This window comes from Somniosus microcephalus, chromosome 3 (genome assembly GCF_052327205.1).
Source record: "Somniosus microcephalus isolate GS21.2 chromosome 3, FLI_Smic_1.0, whole genome shotgun sequence".
Lineage (NCBI taxonomy): Eukaryota > Metazoa > Chordata > Chondrichthyes > Squaliformes > Somniosidae > Somniosus > Somniosus microcephalus.
Window position 1 is genome coordinate 348,732,086 of NC_140989.1, and position 18,923 is coordinate 348,751,008.

At 43.3% G+C, this 18,923-nt stretch overlaps 1 protein-coding gene across 8 annotated transcripts in view; it reads right to left on the reverse strand.

Moving 5' to 3' along the window:
- Positions 1 to 18,923, reverse strand: part of LOC147122334 (bromodomain-containing protein 3-like) — a 215,899-nt gene that overhangs the window by 84,381 nt on the left and 112,595 nt on the right. For all 8 annotated transcript variants that reach the window (XM_085983350.1, XM_085983352.1, XM_085983351.1 and 5 more), the window contains 2 exons: positions 4,697 to 4,825; positions 573 to 821 (listed from right to left, as the gene is read on the reverse strand). In XM_085983350.1, coding sequence (XP_085839476.1) covers positions 573 to 821; positions 4,697 to 4,825 — 378 coding nt within the window. The remainder of the gene's footprint in view (positions 1 to 572; positions 822 to 4,696; positions 4,826 to 18,923) is intronic.

An 18,923-nucleotide genomic window follows, 5' to 3' on the forward strand; every position in this document is an offset into this window, starting at 1 on the left:
AAAGGAACAAGGTGATGCAATGAAACAACAATGACACCAAAGAACATTGTGGTAACTGAGTACATGGACTGGTACTGACTGAAGAACACAAAACGGAACCAAATAATCCAAAGTTTCCAGTGCTCGAGACATGGCATAGATTTGAGAAGCTGTAAATCCTGGTAATGTGACCAACTGCAGAGGGGCTGGGGCTTCAACTAAGGATGTACAAGAACAAGGTGCCAGTGACAGCCTCTCTGGTTGTTACTAGAGGAAAGCCATTACATGCCTCGACAACGGAGAAGGTGAAATCACAGAGGAAATGTTCTCAGTTGACACAATCTGAATGATCGGGAATGAGAAACCAATTTTAGAATGGACGACAAGCTTCACGAGAGTGTATACTAAATCTGGAAATCAATAGGGATGGGGCAACAATAGTCGAAGTACAGCATTGCTTACAAGCATATGACCCTGATTTAATGCATCGATCTGGCAATGGGGAAAAGAGAGCGAGTGAGTTGAGAAATTAGCGGCATTAAGAGGAAACATATTTAGAGTGAAATCGTAACATATTCAAAACTCTTGCTTACCTGATCCTGAAGCTGAGCAAGACGCTTCTTCTGCTCTTTTCCTGAGTTTTCAGAGCTACTTTCAGCAGAGGAGCTGTCACCACTATTTTCACTTGATGAGTCGGTGATTTGAGTTGTGGATTGTGCCGCTAGTGCAGTTTTAACAGGTTCATTAGGTATTTTTGCAGGTTCATTAGGTATTTTTGCAGGTTCATTAGGTATTTTTGCAGGTTCATTAGGTATTTTTGCAAAGTGCATCTCAAAAACATCCTGTTAAAAAGAGAGACAGACATGGAAAAACAGAAGTTACATGATGAGGATTAACTGGGGTACCAGTTATACAGTACTTATCGCAACTGACTATTTTGCACAATTCAAAAATGAATCTCACTCCTTTAAAAGGAAAAAAAGTGTGGAAATAAGTGTGGTATAAAGCAAAATAATCACTTCACAAAAACAATTAGATTCTATTGTAAACATTGGACTGAAATGTCAGATTTTGGCTCAGATAATTCAAGCTAGTACAGCAGTTCTATGTACAGGAGGCACACAATTAATTCAAATATCAAAAAATACTTCTGTCTTGACAAGAACTTTATGTACTGTTGTAGCAGTTCGTGTTCACCTAGGTAGGTATCGGACGAATGACTACTAAATAATCGAGTTCAACTTCAGGAGAACAATCTAGAAGTTGTTTATTTACAAGAACAGACGAAATACAGCAGGTAAGGCGGCTGGATGCAGGAGCACTGTGAAGTAGGTCTTTCCCTAGCGGGGATGCCACGAGGACTGACTCCGCAGTCCTGTGGAGAGTGTGATGATGTCATTACGCTCGGTCGCGTTTTCCCGCGCTTAGGTGGTCACGTGACCGCATCATGCCGTCAGTGCATTTGCCTGCGCTTGGGCGGTCACGTGACCCGAGTCGTTGCGCAATTGTGGCTGGCCGTTGCGGCCGAAGACGCGAGAGTGGGCGGACGAACTGGGCCAGCGGCCATCGCGGGCGCGGGAGGCCGAACCAGGCCAGCGGCCACCACAGGAGCAGGAGGCCGAGTTGTGCCGGCGACCGTCGGGGGAGTGCAAGGCCGAGCTGGGTCGGCTCGCATCTCGGTGTGTTACGCGACGCGACGTCAGTGCATTGCGCCGCGTTCTTAAAGGGGCAACGGCCCAATCAGTTAAGTTATGTACATACAAAAGGTAAGTTAAAGGGAATTATGTATATACATAGTAAGGGACACCCGGTGGAACTGCCACACTGTACACATTTCAGATCCACAGACTTCTGGTTCGTTCCATTTTAAAGTTGTAAAGTTTTAAAGATAATTAATTACACACAGGGAGACAAGACCAAAAACAGTATTCAGTTCAGGATTTTGTGTGAGAGGGTCCAGGGATTTGGGGGGGGGGGGGGGGGTGGGGGTGGTGGAGTAGGTAAAGAGCAATGGAGTGCAACTAAGAGATACAAGAGGAGTAAAGGCAGAAAACTTACTGTCCTTCCTTCCACCTTGTCTCTGCCTTTACTCTCGGTTTGGGAAGCAAGGTTATGATGAGCTGTCTTTCCTCCCCCCCCGCCCCCCCCACCCCCAACCAAGCACCATCATTTCTGTCAGTGCGATGTGTGTATGGGCTGTGGGATTCTGCTGGGCTACACAAGGGGGGTCTGGGATGGATGAGAGTAGAGGGATTGGGGGGGGGGGGGGGGGAAATCGGAGGGCGGGGAGGAAGTACATGGTTAGGAAGGAGAGAAGGATAGGCAGATAAACTACCATAGAAGGGAGGGCTGCCTGAAATAGCCTACTCTCCCCCCCAGCCATATTTCCACAGTTACCTCTCTCCCAGCCCTGAATTTGCTTTCAATTACGGATGGTGGGGGGGGGGGCGATGGCGAGACATGTCTCAGTCTGTGCGTGCGTGCGTGCGCGGTGGTGGTGGTGGTGGTGGTAAGATGTGCCTTGGCTCCAGTTGCTCGATTAACACTGAGGAATGGCTGGTGGGCAGGGGAGTGGGGTGTAGAATTTACCAAGCGAAAAAGGAAAGGACTTGCATTTATATAGTGCCTTTCATGACCTGGGGATGTCCCAAAGCACTTTACAGCCAAATGAAGTACTTTTGAAGTGTGGTCACTGTTGCAATGTAGGAAACGCGTCAGCCAATCTGTGCACAGCAAGCTCCCACAAACAGCAATGTGATAATCACCAGATAATCTGTTTTACTGATGTTAATTGAGGGATAAATAATGGCCAGGACACCGGGGATAAATCCCCTGCTCTTCTTTGAAATAGTGCCTTGGGATCTTTTACATCCACCTGAGAGAGCAGATGGGACCTTGGTTTAACGTCTCATCTGAAGACGGAACCTCCAGACAGTGCAGCATTCTCTCAGTACTGCACTGGAGTGTCAGCCTAGATTTTTGTGCTCAAGTCTCGAGTGCAAATTGAACCCACAACCTTCTGATTCAAAAGCAAGGGTGCTACCAACTGAGCCATGACTGACTCTGGGAAGAGGGCCAGCAGGAAGAAGATTTTTTTAATTTTTTTAATAAACAAACAAACATTCTCAGGACATGGGCATCACTGGCAAGGCTAGCATTTATTGCCCATCCCTTGAGAAGGTGGTGGTGAGCTACCTTCTTGAACTGCTGCAGTCTGTGTGGTGAAGGTACTCCCAGTGCAGTTAGATAGAAAGTTTCAGGATTTTGACCCTGCGACGATGAAGGAATAGTGATATATTTCCAAGTCGGGATGGTGTGTGATTTGATGGGGAACTTGGATGTGGTGATGTTCCCATGCGTCTGCTGCCCTTGTCCTTCTAGGTGGTAGAGGTCGTGAGTTTGGGAAGTGCTGCCGAAGAAGCCTTGGTGAGTTGCTGCAGTGCATCTTGTAGATGGTACACACTGCAGCCACGGTACGCTGGTGGTGGAGGGAGTGAATGTTTAAGGTGGTGGATGGGATGCCAATCAGGCGGGCTGCTTTGTCCTGGATGGAGTTGAGTTTCTTGAGTGTTGTTGGAGCTGCACTCATCCAGGCAAGTGGAGAGCATTCCATCACACTCCTTACTTGTGCCTTGTAAATTGTGGAAAATCTTTGGGGGTGAGGAAGTGAGACACTTGCCACAGAATACCCAGCCTTTGAACGGCTCTTGTAGCCACAGTATTTATGTGGCTGGTCCAGTTAAGTTTCTGGTCAATGGTGACCCCCAGGATGTTGATGGTGGGGGATTAGACCATGGTAATGCCATTGAATGTCAAGGGGAGGTGACTAGACTCTCTTGTGGGAGATGGTCATTGCCTGGCACTTGTGTGGCACGAATGTTACTTGCTACTCATCAGCCCAAGCCTGAATGTTGCCCAGGTCTTGCTGAATGTGGGCACGGACTGCGTCATTATCTGAGGAGTTGCAAATGGAACTGAGCACTGTGCAATCATCAGTGATCATCCCCACTTCTGACCTTATGATGAAGCAGCTGAAGATGGTTGGGCCTAGGACACTGCCCTGAGGAACACTGACTGACAGTTGTATGTTATGTATGCCTAAGTTCACGTCAGGTGATTGTGTTGCCAGACTGGAAGGTAGACGGTTGTGGGGGGAAAGCCAGAGCACTTCGTGTATGGGGGGGGCAAAGGTTCCTTCGGGGAGTGGGAAGAGATGGGTCGTACCGGTCAAAGGAAATGGATTTTTAGAAGATGGTCCCCCATCAGCTGCCTTGAGTGATGGCCATGCAGAAAAGCGATTCATTGTGGCGAGAGGGGTGATTTGCAATAGAGCTATATGGATGCTAAATTTTCCAAATGGGTTTTTTAATTATGTTTTACGGTACCTTCATTACCCACCTGCAACAATTTATCTGCTGGTCAAAGCCACAAAGGCTCAGAAAGTTAAGAGTGTTCCACAGCAATACTCAGGAGGTACGTAGAGCCTGCACACTCAACAGTTCTATTGGCTAACTCTCAATTTCCTATATACAGTGACACCTACAGGCATGACAGGCATTGCAGTCAACAGTTCTATTATGCATTTTTTTTTTTCCCCATTGAGATTGTCAGACATACGATTTTTCAATGTTGTGACCCACTCAAATTTAAATATATCATAATTATTGATTATAAATAGTTATTTCATATTTTGTGAATGGACACACTATACTCTTACCTGAAGTTTTCGGCCCATAGCTACCACTTCATGGTCTGGTGGATTATATTTGTAGCAGTTCAAAAACATTAATCTCACATCTGCAGCAAACTCCTGGGTATCGCTGTATTCTTGGTTGGCCATTTTTTTCTTATAAGAAAAGATTGAAACATAAAACTCAGAAAATCAAGAAGTGCATTAAAAACTTAGCTCTTGCTGATTTTGGAGCATAACAACAACCTGGATTCCCCACCCCTAAAAAGTTTTTGTTGTTCATTAAAGTTGCAAGCATTGATCAAAATAAAATAGCAATAGTGATCAGTAACACATGCACTACAATAATCAGCATATTCAAATATAAATCATATCCTATACCTCAAAGTAGCTTCTACATTAACCAAGACTAAATGCAACTTTTTCCAACACATTTAAGTGCGAAGGCTATATAGTTGCATATTCACAGCTGGATGCAAATTATTTATACTTAATACTGGCTGGAGATATTCTTGTGGTCAGGAGCGAGCGGTCATGCGTGCTTATAACAAACGCATTACCCAGGAGGTCGAACAGACCTCGTCAAACTTGGCTTGATACTGTACTGCAGTCATACACATCTGTGGTGTCAAAGCCATGCACTGAGACACAGCCTATCCCCAGGAGGTCGTTCATCATTGTGCTCCATAGTCAAATTGTAACCGGACTCCAAATTATACAGGCGTTACTGTAAAGCAGTAATGGTGTTAAATGACAATAGTGGACAATACAACTGCATCTAAAATTCATTTAATGTAATGCAAATGAATACATTAATGAGAATTATGTACAAGAACTAGGCAATCTATATAAACAAAAATAAGACTGTAGTCAAAAAGGCCAAGGGACAAATAAATATAGATGGAAAGTTGAAGTAAACATAAAAATAAAATTGAAATACACTCAAATTCTCACAACTGCAAGCACGAGAACCAAAAGACAAGTTCACTTGAATTATTTGATTACAACAACCAAATATCTAAATATATCGAAGAAATACAATCTGTGGTTCTTGTTTTGCAGAGAGAAATGGATAGCATCTCAACATAAAATAAATGAAAATTAAGACACACACAAAGGAGTCTTTTGACTAAATGGTAGACAGACTACAGCTGTAATTAAATATAAATGGACCAAGAAGAGGTTTTCTTCAAAAGATTTTTCTAGCTGCAAAACATTTACTTACCAAATAGCCCTCTTCACTAATCTTTTGATGAAGATTGGCGAAACAGCCAATCCTAATTAGAACACCACACACTCCGTAGGGGACACACAAGCCAATGCCCGGGTGGGTGGTGGTCAGAGGTAAAGAATAGTATTCAAACACCATATAAATATTCTTCACTAATCCTCATTGTTTACAACAGGTTAACATACAAGAATGATGGGAACAACATTGTTACTGGTAATTAGATAGCCCTCATCGACAGAAAAACAACAACGGGATAAGCTTGCACTGAAAAGTTCTATTTGCAGAACACAAATTATAGTAGAGAAATTCACAAACCCTGGCCAAATTCCAGGTGGATTCAACATCAACAACTACTGTTGGAAACTACTGGATATAAAAAAGCCACCTGATATTGAACAGCTTTTGATCTTGGTTTCCTAAAAAAAACACATTTATTTTACGAAGATGCAATCTAAGTAAACTGAAGGCTTATGCAATGTCTAGCAGGTGCAGTTATTGGTATTGTGCAAGGGATGACTTAGGATTATTGACATGGATCAACATATCAAACAGAAAGTTCAAGATGTGACTAAAATTTGAAGAAAAAAAAAGTAAATATGTAAAGGTTCTACAAAAACTTAATGACCCTGAATTTCCGATCAGACGCTTCCTGCGGGCGGATGCCTCCGATCAGAAAATAATCTACGAACCTACCTGCTGGTTCGGTAGATACTGAGGATTGCGATCCTGGGCCTCTCCTCTTCGAAATGCGTAGAGGCTCACGTATCCCAGGGGCGCGTGTGGTTTGCAAGTGCCCCTGGGATCACGTGGGCCAGCTCAACCAATGGAAGAAGGGAAACCCCCTTCATACTTTTGACAGTTCTATACGCACGGATCTGTCAAAAGTATGAATGAGGATGACTGCAAAAATGCACCAACACACTGAAATAAAAGAAAAACCATTACATATATAAAATGGCATTTAATTAAATATATGTTAAACAGAATTTTTTTTATTTTTATATAAATATGTTCGGGGCTTAATATAACCTTACCTTATTGGACAGGGTTTTTAATTTCTAATTGAGTAATAAAATCTTATTTTTCTATTTAAAAAACTCTTATGCTGGTAAAAGCAGGCCTTATGCCTGCTTATACCAGGCATAAGAATTCTATGGCCTTTCAGCGGGCGGAAGTTGAGCAAATAGCGCAACTCTCCAACCACAGAGGCACTTTTCTTGGGCATGCGGATGATCTGTCAAGAGGATTCTTGGCAGATCGCAAGTTCCAGGTTTCAGCGCATGCGCTTTGCATGCCTTAACCCAGAACTTGCGCGGCCCTTATGGGCCGCATACGCACCCGTGGGGTTTGGACATTCAGAGCCATTATGTTGAATGAAAGTAATGGTTTACACAAATAAAACCGGAGGGGGGAATTTTCCGGTGGGGGTGTGGGTGGGCAGCGGGTGCGATTGGTGGCGGGTCAGGTGGGAAAAAAAAAAATTTTGACAGCAGGTCGTGACCCCGCTGTCAACCTGCTGTCACGCGTCTTTCCAAACTGTTGGGTCTGTCAGCGCTGAGCAGACCCGACATGCAGTGGTGGGTGAGGCAATTAAGGTCATTCTGACCTTGTTAACTATTTTCAGCTCGCCTTCAGAGTTTACCAGGTCGCCCACGGGATCCACGCTGCTTGGGGATCACGTCAGGTAAGCAGGTCGGGAGCTGAATGGCCATGGAATCATCTCATTACTTGACAGCTGCAAATGTGCTATAAAAGCTCCCATCTCACAGCTGTTCACTTGCCAAGCTCAGAAGCTGTTGCTTACTGCATTTGGAAGACAGATTGAGCTTTATGCAGGTTGCAAGTGTTTGGAGCAAACTATTCATCCAGTGTCACCTCATGGAACAACCCCTCTCACTATTGACAGATTGCTTCTGTCATCTCAAGTTCACCTGCCATCTATTACATCAGAATGGGTACGGTTTATAATGTCTCCCCTTGGTCCTCAGAATCCCACCACGATCAGCCCCAACACCAGCAGCACCAGGCACACCAGCAGCACCACCACCACCAACCTTCTCCACAATCAACTGATGCTGCACAGGACATCAGCACCCAACCACATTGCTGCCCGGGAGGCCAGGGATGGCCTCACCATGACCAGATTTACTTCACTTGACGCTGTACACCTTGGCTGCCACATAATGTACCAGGTTGGCACCACCCCACAACAACACCATAAAGCATCCCAACAATGCCCAAGCCATTCTTTTCACACTCATCACCATTGCAGGGGGTACAGTTATGTCTCACCATTCACTGCAACCCACTAGATGCACACAAATCTGTCCAAGAATGCAAAGTGTTCAAAATAAAGGTTTCAATGTTTGACACTACATTAACAGAAACTTTATATGAACATTGCCTACCCTTGTGTGTTGTTAGTTGGTATGATTGCACTAAGATGAGAGCGAGGGAGAGGAATGGGTTGTGGTAAACCACTGTTTGTATTCCTGTTTGTCCTGTTTGTATTCCACTGTGTACATGCCTGGACATGCCTCGGCTGACTCCTCCCACAGGTCCTAGTATAAAGGTGACTGCTCCCCAGCCCTTAGTATCATGGACCGGTCGACCACGCGAGGCAGACCTCCATTCTGTTGTTAATAAAAGCCTTTGGTTACTCTTCTAACTCTCAGCGCATCATGGGTGGAGGTGCAAGGTAAGTTGGCGTGAGTAAGGATGTGCAGGAGTAGGGTAGGGAAGGCGGAGTGATGGGGATTTGATGAGTGGCACAGCAGGATGAGGTTGAGTGTGGCTTTGTACTAACGTTTTGTGACCTACTAAGATCATTGAAAGGTTTGTGCCACTGCAGTCTGGGTCATCCTGATGATATCCCTGCTTGTGTCCTCCTGTGCAATGTGCAACCAGGCTGCGTTGGTCTCCTGGAGAGGTCTCTTCCGCCCATTGGAAGGGAAGAGGACCTCCTTGCATGCTGTAACTCCCTCCATAAGCATATGGAGGGAGTCATGGGAGAGCCTGGGTGCAGCCATACACCTCTGTGCAGTGCTCATCAGTGTTTGCAGCACCTCAATGCTGTAGAACACTGACAGCACAAATGTCAAAATCAATTTGCGCACGGTCCCTTTAAGGAAACCAGCTGATGACGCGTCATCAGGCCCGCTTCCTTCAATTGGCCGGCAACGCGCTGGGTGGACTTAACAAGCCCAAACAGGGGAAAATTATTTGGACAGCGGGGTGGAGATGGCAGCGAGGCCGGAAACCGCCACCGATGTCGCCCGCTACGGACCCACCGATGTTTAAAATCCAGCCCTTAGTATTCAATACTATGGAAAACTAAACCCAATGGCTCAAGAATAGTAATTTCATCAAACTTTCCTATTCCCTTTCAAGCTTCCGATCTAATGTACTGGGCATTCAGTACATTTTTAAACCATTATAATATTGTAATGCTCTCAAAATCAAAGTATTGACAGTGCATAAGGTTAAGTAATTCAGTAATGGAACTAAGCAATTATTTTAATTAATAGGTACACTGCCATACAATGCAAATTTGCAAATTTACTTCACTAGAGATTTATTTTATAAGCACTAAAAACATCCAATGAAGTACTTCAGATCGACTGCAAATCCCATAAATTCTGCATCAATTTTGGTCCACCTTCCTATACACAATCAATCAATGCAATCAGGCACATGCCCACAATTTATTTATAAAATTTAAAAAAAAATTGTTCTTGGGATGTGAGCGACACTGACAGGACGGTATTTACTGCCCATCGCTAGTTGCCTTGAGGGCAAGAAGACTCAGCCATGTAATGGAGTCACATATATGCCAGACTGGGCGTGGGTGGTCAGTACCCTTCCCTGAAGAATATTAGTGCACCAGTTCAGTTTTTGAGAGTCTGGCAACTTTTATGGTCATTTTTTCTGCTTCCCACAAATTGAAACTTTTACGGATTTTAGTATTTGCAGGTTGATGATTTACGGGACTGCTGCTCTAGTTAACGTCTGGATAGCAGCACAAATAGCAAAACCTCATTCAGATTTTCTCAACCATTCTAGGTATCATTGGACAAGAGAAAAACAGTATTGAGAAGCCCAAAAGCAGAACACAAGATTTAGGAGCAGGAGTAGGTCGTACGGCCCCTCGAGCCTGCTCCGCCATATGGCCCCTCGAGCCTGCTCCGCCATACGGCCCCTCGAGCCTGCTCCGCCATTCAATAGAATCATGGCTGATCTTCAACCTCAACTCCACTTTCCCACCCGATCTCCATTTCCCTTGATTACCCTAGAGTCCAAAAAAAATCTATCTCCGCCTCGAGTATACTCAAAGACTCAGCATCCACAGCCCTTTGGGGATGAGAATTCCAAAGATTCACAACCCTCTGAGTGAAGACATTTCTCAGCTCAGTCTTAAATGGCTGACCCCTTATCTGAGACGACGCCCCCCTAGTTCTAGACACTCCAGCCAGGGGAAACAACCTCTCAGCTTCTACCCTGTCAATCTCCATCAGAATCTTGTATGTTTCAAAGAGATCACCTCTCATTCTTCTAAACTCCAGAGAGTATAGGCCCAATCTACTCAATCTATTTATTCCACCCATAGGCAGCACGATACTGTTGTGGTATTCTATTCAAGTTTGCATTATTTTTTAAAGTATCTCTTCTCTCTTTATCCACTCCTCACAAATGTGAAACAAAAGTTGACCTCAATTTCAATAAAGGCAGATTTCAAAAAGAAGCCACTTGCAGCCAATTATAATTACTTCTGAGACTAGTTTCCCCTCAACATGACGACCTGCCAGATCACTGCTTTAATTAGAACATACAAGATGACGACATGATTGCTCTACAGATGTTCTCTTTGGAGTGGATAATAAAGCAGCAGATATTTATAGATTAATTCAGAACATAGGAGAAAGAATAGACCAGCAACAGTTCTGAATTGATCTCCCAGGTGAGACTGAAGCATCAATCTTCTTTGAAATTACAAGGACCCACTCCCAAGACACATGCCTGGTAACTTAACTCACCGGACCAGCTCAAGAAGGGAGCCGAGACCCAAAATTGCCAAATCTGTAAGGAGCAGAATACAAATCAAAAAATATGAAGATATCTCTTAACAGGCCAAGACTGCATAATTGGTATTTGAAATACAGCAAAATATCAACTACTGTAACAGAATTGAATTTCCATGATCACAACTTAATTTTCTGTAGTTTTTGATGAGTCTGGACAGTACCAAGTGTAAGCTCCAAACATGTAAAATTGTGGTCTCAAATACAAGGTTACCTTTTGAGGGGCAGCTAGCTGTGTGCCAGATGAGCTCACTATTCCCAGACAAACTCTAATAACTCTCCTTAATTCTATGGCCAATTAGTCTAGAAAAGGGTTTCAACGTTGACCATGTTTCTCTTTCTTCAAATGCTGTGTATTTTCAGCACTTATCTCCAGGGTTACGCGTTCTCAACCTGTCTCACCCAGTTTTGAAACTGTACATTTTGATGTAGCATAAATTAACTGGTAATAAAATCACATTACTTGACCTCAGCATCTACAGCAACAAAAGTCTGATTAAAAATAAAAACTTTTAAGAGCCCCAACTCAGAATTCATCCACTCCTGCACACAGACCATTGCTGCATGTGCAAATTAAAATATTGTTAATTGCCACCACACCATCAGACCGTTACTCTTTCAACTAGCAAACTGTAACTGGAAATCAAATATTCATACTTTGATTGCTAAAACATCATAATTCAAGAATCAGAACCAGCCCAAACAACACCCATAATAGGACAGGTTTAGAGAAAGGTTTCTGCTGTCGTTCTCTTTTCCCTATTATGGTTACTCCACCTTCCAAAGAAGGTCCCCAGTTACGCTGGAGTTCAGGGCGGACATGAAATGAATACTGAGCTTTCTGGTTATAATGTGACTAACAAGCAAGTCATTTCACACACACACCCTTGTTGGCAAAATACAAAACATTAATAATATGTTGTAGAATAATAGTTCTGTTTTTATTGTTGAAAGAAAAATGTTCCTAGGATAATATAGTACTAGCGAGCCAGCTCTTAAATTTTATCGAATATGTTGTACATTAAACAAACTTCTCCATGATTTATTTTTCATGTGCAGAAGGTAGCCATCCACAGGCCTATAACCATTGAGTTCTGAATACTTCACTTCAAGAGTTAACTAATGTAGATGTGTAATTAAGCTCTCAAATAATTTGGTTTACCTGTAGAAAATTACAGATTTAGAGACCAGCTCTGATTTGTGTCAGATGCTGGGAGCCAACAAGACACTGGTTTCTGCAAGGCTGGTTGATTGATGGAAATGGAAAGTTATTTTTACCTACCAGAAGCTGTAAATCCTCATGGAACACACCAGTCACCAAAGGCACATGCCAAAGTATTACATCTTTTGTCCTGATTTAATCTGTGTGGATTCTTCACAAAAAAATCAAATAGCGGTGGGTCATTAAAAACAAAATGACAAAGAGTGGCAAGTAGGTGGCAATGTTACACTTGTCCAAAAACACACACAAAGAAGACAGGAACACAAAGTTGTGCCCTGCATCAGTAGTGATCCCACTTATCACCCCATACTGGGTCAGCCTGGGAAAACTGTCTGCACTTAAAAGTGAGGGGAGGGGGGTGGTTGGCAGGGGGAGTTTACAGTAAGCATTACGTTTTTGGTCTGACAATAGCTTGAGAGAACCTCAACCATGTTACTGAAGACATGCGCCTCACCTCCCATCAGCTAACTAAGAAGAGACTTCTTTCAGGAGCAAGGGCAAGAAGTAGTAACAAATTGCTTGCAGATACCTAAAGATGCCTGTCCAAGGTATCAGATTCCAATCTTAAGTGAAAGAGTACTGAATCACAGAAACCCCAGTGCAGATAGAGGCCATTTCGGCCCATCGAGCCTGCACCGACACATATCCCACCCGATCCCTGTAACCCCTACACCAACACATATCCCACCCTATCCCCGTAACCCCACGTATTTAATCCCCCTAACACTAAGGGTCAATTTTTTTATCATAGCCAATCAACCTAACCCGCACATCTTTGGACTGTGGGAGGAAACCAGAGCACCCGGAGAATGTGCAAACTCCACAGTCACCCGAGGCCGGATTCGAACCCGGGTCCCTGGCGCTGTGAGACAAGTGCTAACCACTATGCCACCATGCCACTGAAGATAAAATTACAACTTCCTTTTTCTTGTAGTTGCATTTTATTCTCAAATAGAGGGTTCTCCAGATTCAAGAAGAAAAAGTTTTCCAATTTCATACAGCCAAGGCCAGCATCAAGCGCTCCCAGATGAGATGCAGCATGCTGGATGCAGAGTGAAACTTTCTGGCCAAAAATCTGCCTTTGTACCAACCTCAGGAGAACACCTTCACCTCATCAGTGTGAATTTTTCTACTGCCCCGCCTCCATGAGCTTCTCGTGTCCTCCAAGTTGAATTGCCAATTAGTGTCAAATTAGAGATAGTTCTGTGCTGAGAACGATAATATGCCAAAGAGTTGAAACCCATTACCCCTGAACTTGCTGGCCTACATTGGCTCCTGCTCCATCAACACCTTGATTTTAAAATTTATCATCATGTTCAAATCCCTCCATGGTCTCATGTCTCCATCTCTAACCTCCTCCAGCTCTACAACCCTCTGAGAACTCCATGTTCCTTCAACTCTGGAGTCCGGTGCATCCCCCCATATCCTTCTCCCCACCATTGGTAGCTGTGCCTTCAGTCATTTAGACCCCAAGCACTAGAATTCCCTCCCAAAACCTCTCCACTTCTTTAAGATGCTCATTAAAACCTACCTATTTGGCCAAGCGTTTGGTCATCTGTCCTAATGTCTCCTTCATTGGCTCGGTGTCTATTTTTGTCCGATTAGGTAAGTGATATCTCAAAGCAGCTGTAAAGAAACCAACAGACCTCCCGATAGCGATAAAGTAGTGGGATACATAAATACAGAGATCAGAGAAATTGTTGCAAAAGCAGAGTGGTTATAATGGGAGACTTTAATTTTCACATAGACTGGGAGAAGGGAACACCTAGCCAGCAGTAACAACGACATGATTGAATTCAATATTAGCTTGGAGAGGGAGAAGGATGAATCACGAATCAAGGTGAGGGAGAAGGATGAATCACGAACCAAGGTTTTAAATTTAGGCAAGGCTGACTTTGAAGGAATCAGGCAGAAATTGACGACAGTAGACTGGGTAGAACGATTAATGGATAACACTGCAGATGAACAGTGGGAGGTGTTCATTTGATACAAGACCTGTACATACCCCTAAAGGGAAGAGAGCTCCACTTGTACAATTAAAAAACCTTGGTGAACAGAGGTGAAAGATAATAAATAACTAAAAGGGCTTATACAAATGCAAAGAATAGTGGAGATCCCACGGACTGGGAGAGATATAAAGAACAGTAAAGGGATACAAAGAAAGTAGGAAGAGCTGCAAAAGAAGGGAATACGAGAAAAACCTTACAAGGCATATCAAGGACAATATTAAGAGATAGAGGGTGGCTAATGGTAATGTGAACCCCTTAAAAAAGACAGACACAGGTAATACTGTAATTGAAAATAAGGAAATGGCAGATTACTTTCTATCAGTTTTCCTCTCATCTCTGGTACTTTTATCCTCTTCCTGTACTGTGAAGACTAAGAAAATCAAGGGGATTTAATACAAGTAATTTAAAAAAAGGTAATGGAGAAAATAATGAGACTTAAGATAGACAAATCTCCAGGACATTAAAAGTAGGCAATTAAATTGTAGCTGCTTTAGTCATGATTTTCCAAAACTCTCTTAATTCATAAGTTATCCCCTTGGATTGGAAAATTGCCACTGTCAGTCCATTATTTAAAAAGGGTGGGAGAAATAAACCAGGAAATTATAGACCTATTTATCAAATGTCTGTTGTGGGGAAATTAAGTTATTAGGGACAGAGTGACTGAGCACTTGGACAAATATGAACTGATCGGAGAGTCAGCATGGATTTGTAAAGGGTAAGTCAGGGCTAACTAACCTTGTTCAATTTTTTGAAGAGGTCACTAATGTGGTAGTTAAGGGAATGTCTATGCATGTTATTTATGTGGACTTCCAGAAGGCATTCGATAAGGTTCCACACAAGAGACTGTTAGGAAAATGGAAGTGCATGGAATTGGAGGCAACCTTTCAACATGGGTAGGGAATTAGTTCAGAGGTAGGAGAGAGAGAGTAGGGATAATGGGTATGTACTCCAATTCGCAGGATGTGACTAGTGGCATCTCCCAGGGATCTGTACTGGGCCTCAGCTTTTCACTACATGTATAAATGACTTCGATGAAGTAATAGACAGCTGTATAATCTAAGTTTGTTGACAACACCAAGTTAAGTGGCACAGTAAGTAGATGGGAGCAGAAAGTTGCAAAGAGACATTGATAGATTAAATGAGTGGGCAAAACTATGGCAGATGGAATTCAACATGGGGAAGTGCAAGGTCATCCACTTTGGACCCAAGAACGATAGATCAAAGTATTTTCTAAATGGTAAGAAGCTAGGAACTGTGGAAAAGCAGAGAGATTTATGGGTCCATGCACAGAAATCATTAAAAACAAGTGGACAGGTAGAAAAAAAATAAAGAGCTAATGGAATGTTAGCCTTCCTCTCTCGGGGGCTAGAATACAAAATGGTGGAAATTATGCTACAGTTGTATAAAGCTCTGGTTAGATCGCATCTGGAGCATTTAGCTCTGCTCTTGGAGAGGGGGAGGGGGGGGGGGCGGAGCAGCACAAAAATCACCAGAATGATACCAGGGCTAAGGCTTGTACTTAGAATCATATGATTCTAAGTACAAGCATAGTCTATGCAAACTGTCCTCATAATTGAACTCTTTTAGCTTTGGTATCATTCTAGTGAATATACTTCCTTGAGTATAGAAAATTAAGGGATGATCTTATTGAGGCGCTTCAGATGATTTGATAGGGTAGATTGAAAGAAACCATTTCCTCTGGTGGGGGAACCAGAACAAGGAGGCATAACCTTTTAAAATTAGAGTTAGGATTTTCAGGGGTGATGTCAGGAGGCACTTCGTCACACAAAAGGTAGTTGAAATCTGGAACGTTCTCCCAAAAAGTTGTTGCAACTGGGTCAATTGAAAGTTTCAAAACTGAGATTGATAGATTTTTGTTAGGCAAAGCTATTAAGGGATATGGAGCCAAGGCAAGCAAGATATAGATCAGCCATGATCTAATTGAATGGCAGAACAGACTCAAGGCACTGAATGGCATACTCCTGATCCTATGCTCCTGTGAAGCACCTTGGGACATTTACTATGTTAAATATGCTATATAAATGCAAGTTGTTGTAGTTGTTCTTCACAGCCTGGATTCAAACCCAGGATCTAACTCAGCACAGTGGCTGTATCTATTGGCAAACAGGCAAGTGCTTATGCATAAATGTCAAATTTACATTATTTGCAGCCTTCAGAATAACCTGTTTCTCGGTGTTGTAACGTCTTACAATCCTGACAAACCATCTTTGAATTGTTTTTGATGGAACAGGTAACCAATAGGGCTGTATTTACCCTGGCTAAGATCAACAGAATTGTGGCATAGAAAGTGGGGCAGAGTTGTCAAGATTCCAAGTATGAGCTGACAACATCCCACAGACATGATTTATAATCAAGTGCCTTCAAAATCCTTTAATTAGAAGCAATTCCCAAGGAATGGAAGGTTCTTGTGGCAACAGTTTGCCATCTGCTGATCATTACACTTTCACATACCTGTAAGGTACCAAGAATAAAGTTCAATCATTTTTTCTTGACAGATCATCCTTCAGGTTTGACTTCAGTTGCCACCAGGAGGATTGGCTGGGAAGAATATAAAACAAGAGAAGCCCAGAGTTTTGGGCACTCTAATCGCACTTGGCTGGTTCATTCTCAGACTAAATGCAATGCCTACTTAGATCCAGCATTGACCAACTGCATTATTCATTTTAAAATGCTCTTACGTGCCAATTAGTATGGTCTGCATCTAAAGAGCCTTTTGTTGGCATCTTGGACGCAATATCCAGTGCAAGGTCCAGCTGTATGCCTAATTTCAATGGTCTCAAACAGGAAGTTAGCTGTTCCATTTCCCAAATCAAGAGATTGAGCTTTTTTTTTCCTGGGTTCAGATTAAGCAGATCACTGTCGCACTTTACATCTATTCTAAAGCAGCAACTCATCTGTTTTTGAGCTCAAACCAAATAGGATTGATGCTGGGGAAAGAAAAAGAGTTTCCATTTTGGTCATCTAGTATCAGTGCCTAGCATTCCCAACATGCAACACCATAACTATCTGCAGAATTAAACAACTCCTACTCTGTACTCTGTTCCAACAATATGCTTTGGACTCAAACCTCAGATTGTATTAATCTGAAATTCCCCACTTCCTACACCAAATCATCCTTGCTGCCTGAAGCGGATTGTCAAGTTCTACCGAATTGTGAACAGTTTTCTGGAAACTTCAAACAGATACAAGAACCTAAAAAATAGGAGCAAGAGTAAGCCATACGGCCCCTCAAGCCTGCTCGGCCAGGTCATGGCTGATCTTCTACCTCAACTCCACTTTCCTGCCTGGTCCCCATATCCCTTGATTCCCTTAGTGCCTGAAAATCTACTGATCTCAGTCTTGAATATATTAATCAACTGAGCATCCACAGCCCTCTGGGGTAGAGAATTCCAAAGATTCATAATGCTTTGAGTGAAGAAATTTCTCATCTCAGTCCTAAATGGCCAACCTCTTACCCAGAGACTATGACCCCTAGTTCTAGACTATCCATCAGGGAAATGGCCTCTCACATCTACCCTGTCAAGCCCTCTAAGAATTTTATACCTTTCAATGAGATCACTTCTCAGTCTTCTAAACTCCAGAGAATATAGGCCCATTCTACTCAATTATGCCATTTTGATTTACATTACTTTGAGAATATAATTTTGCCCGAGTTAACTGGTCTTCAACTCTTCCTGGAGGAACAATTTTATTCACACGTGGGGCTGGATTTTGCCAATGGGGAGCTTTTGGAGGTGGGACTCCCACATGTCAGGTTTCAGTCCCGCCTCCATCGACTTCTGGCCAACCCACGCTATTTTCCCTTGCTTGACCTTGTTAAGCCTGTCCAGCAGGCTCAGCAGGCCAATTAAGGGGAAGCCGGTTACAGAGAACGGCAGCATATGATGTTTAATGTCAAAAAATTGTGACAGATGAATTGTCATCATTTGACAGCTCTATGAAGCTGTCAAACACTGACATTCTCTGTAGTTTGATGATGTCTTGTATTCAAGACTCATCAAACCTCTTTCTTTAGCAGAAATTAGAGGGTTGTTGCATCGGAGAATGCAGCAGCCATCTGTCATCACTGCCGCGGAGATGCGAGACTCTCCGCATCCCCAACGATTAAAGCCTGCAGGAAGAAACAAAAGGTAAGTAAAACACTTTCCACTTACCTCACATACTCCTCTCCACACTTGCACCCATCACCTAACTTCACAGTGCACTTTTACACCCCTTCGAACCCCGCAGACCCACTGCTCACCTCGGTGGCCCTGGTGGGGTTTGCAGCCTTCGGGACACCCGCACTTGTGTGGGTAAAATGGGGATAATCCTCTTATCTGCCTGTTAACAGGCAGTTAAATGGCTGTAATCCCCTTCCTGCCTCCAGGAGACGGGACCTAGCGCGGGTCGGCTAGCCGCCTCCTGGGAAGATGGCACGAGGCGGGTTGGGGACCCGACCCCAGATTCTGCCATTTTTCCAGCAGTCCTGCCTCCAAACCCGCCTCCCCCAGGGCTAGCAAGATCACGCCCGTAGTTTGTATGTGAAAATGGAGAACTATGCTAAAGATATTTGGACAGTGTTGTCTATTCTGGTAGCAATCATTGTAAACAGCCCAAATTCTCCACATTACTTTATATGGTAAACCACAAGAGGAGAACTGGGATCCTGGGAACTCAAATAAAATTCCACCAGGTCTAGAATTGAATTTGC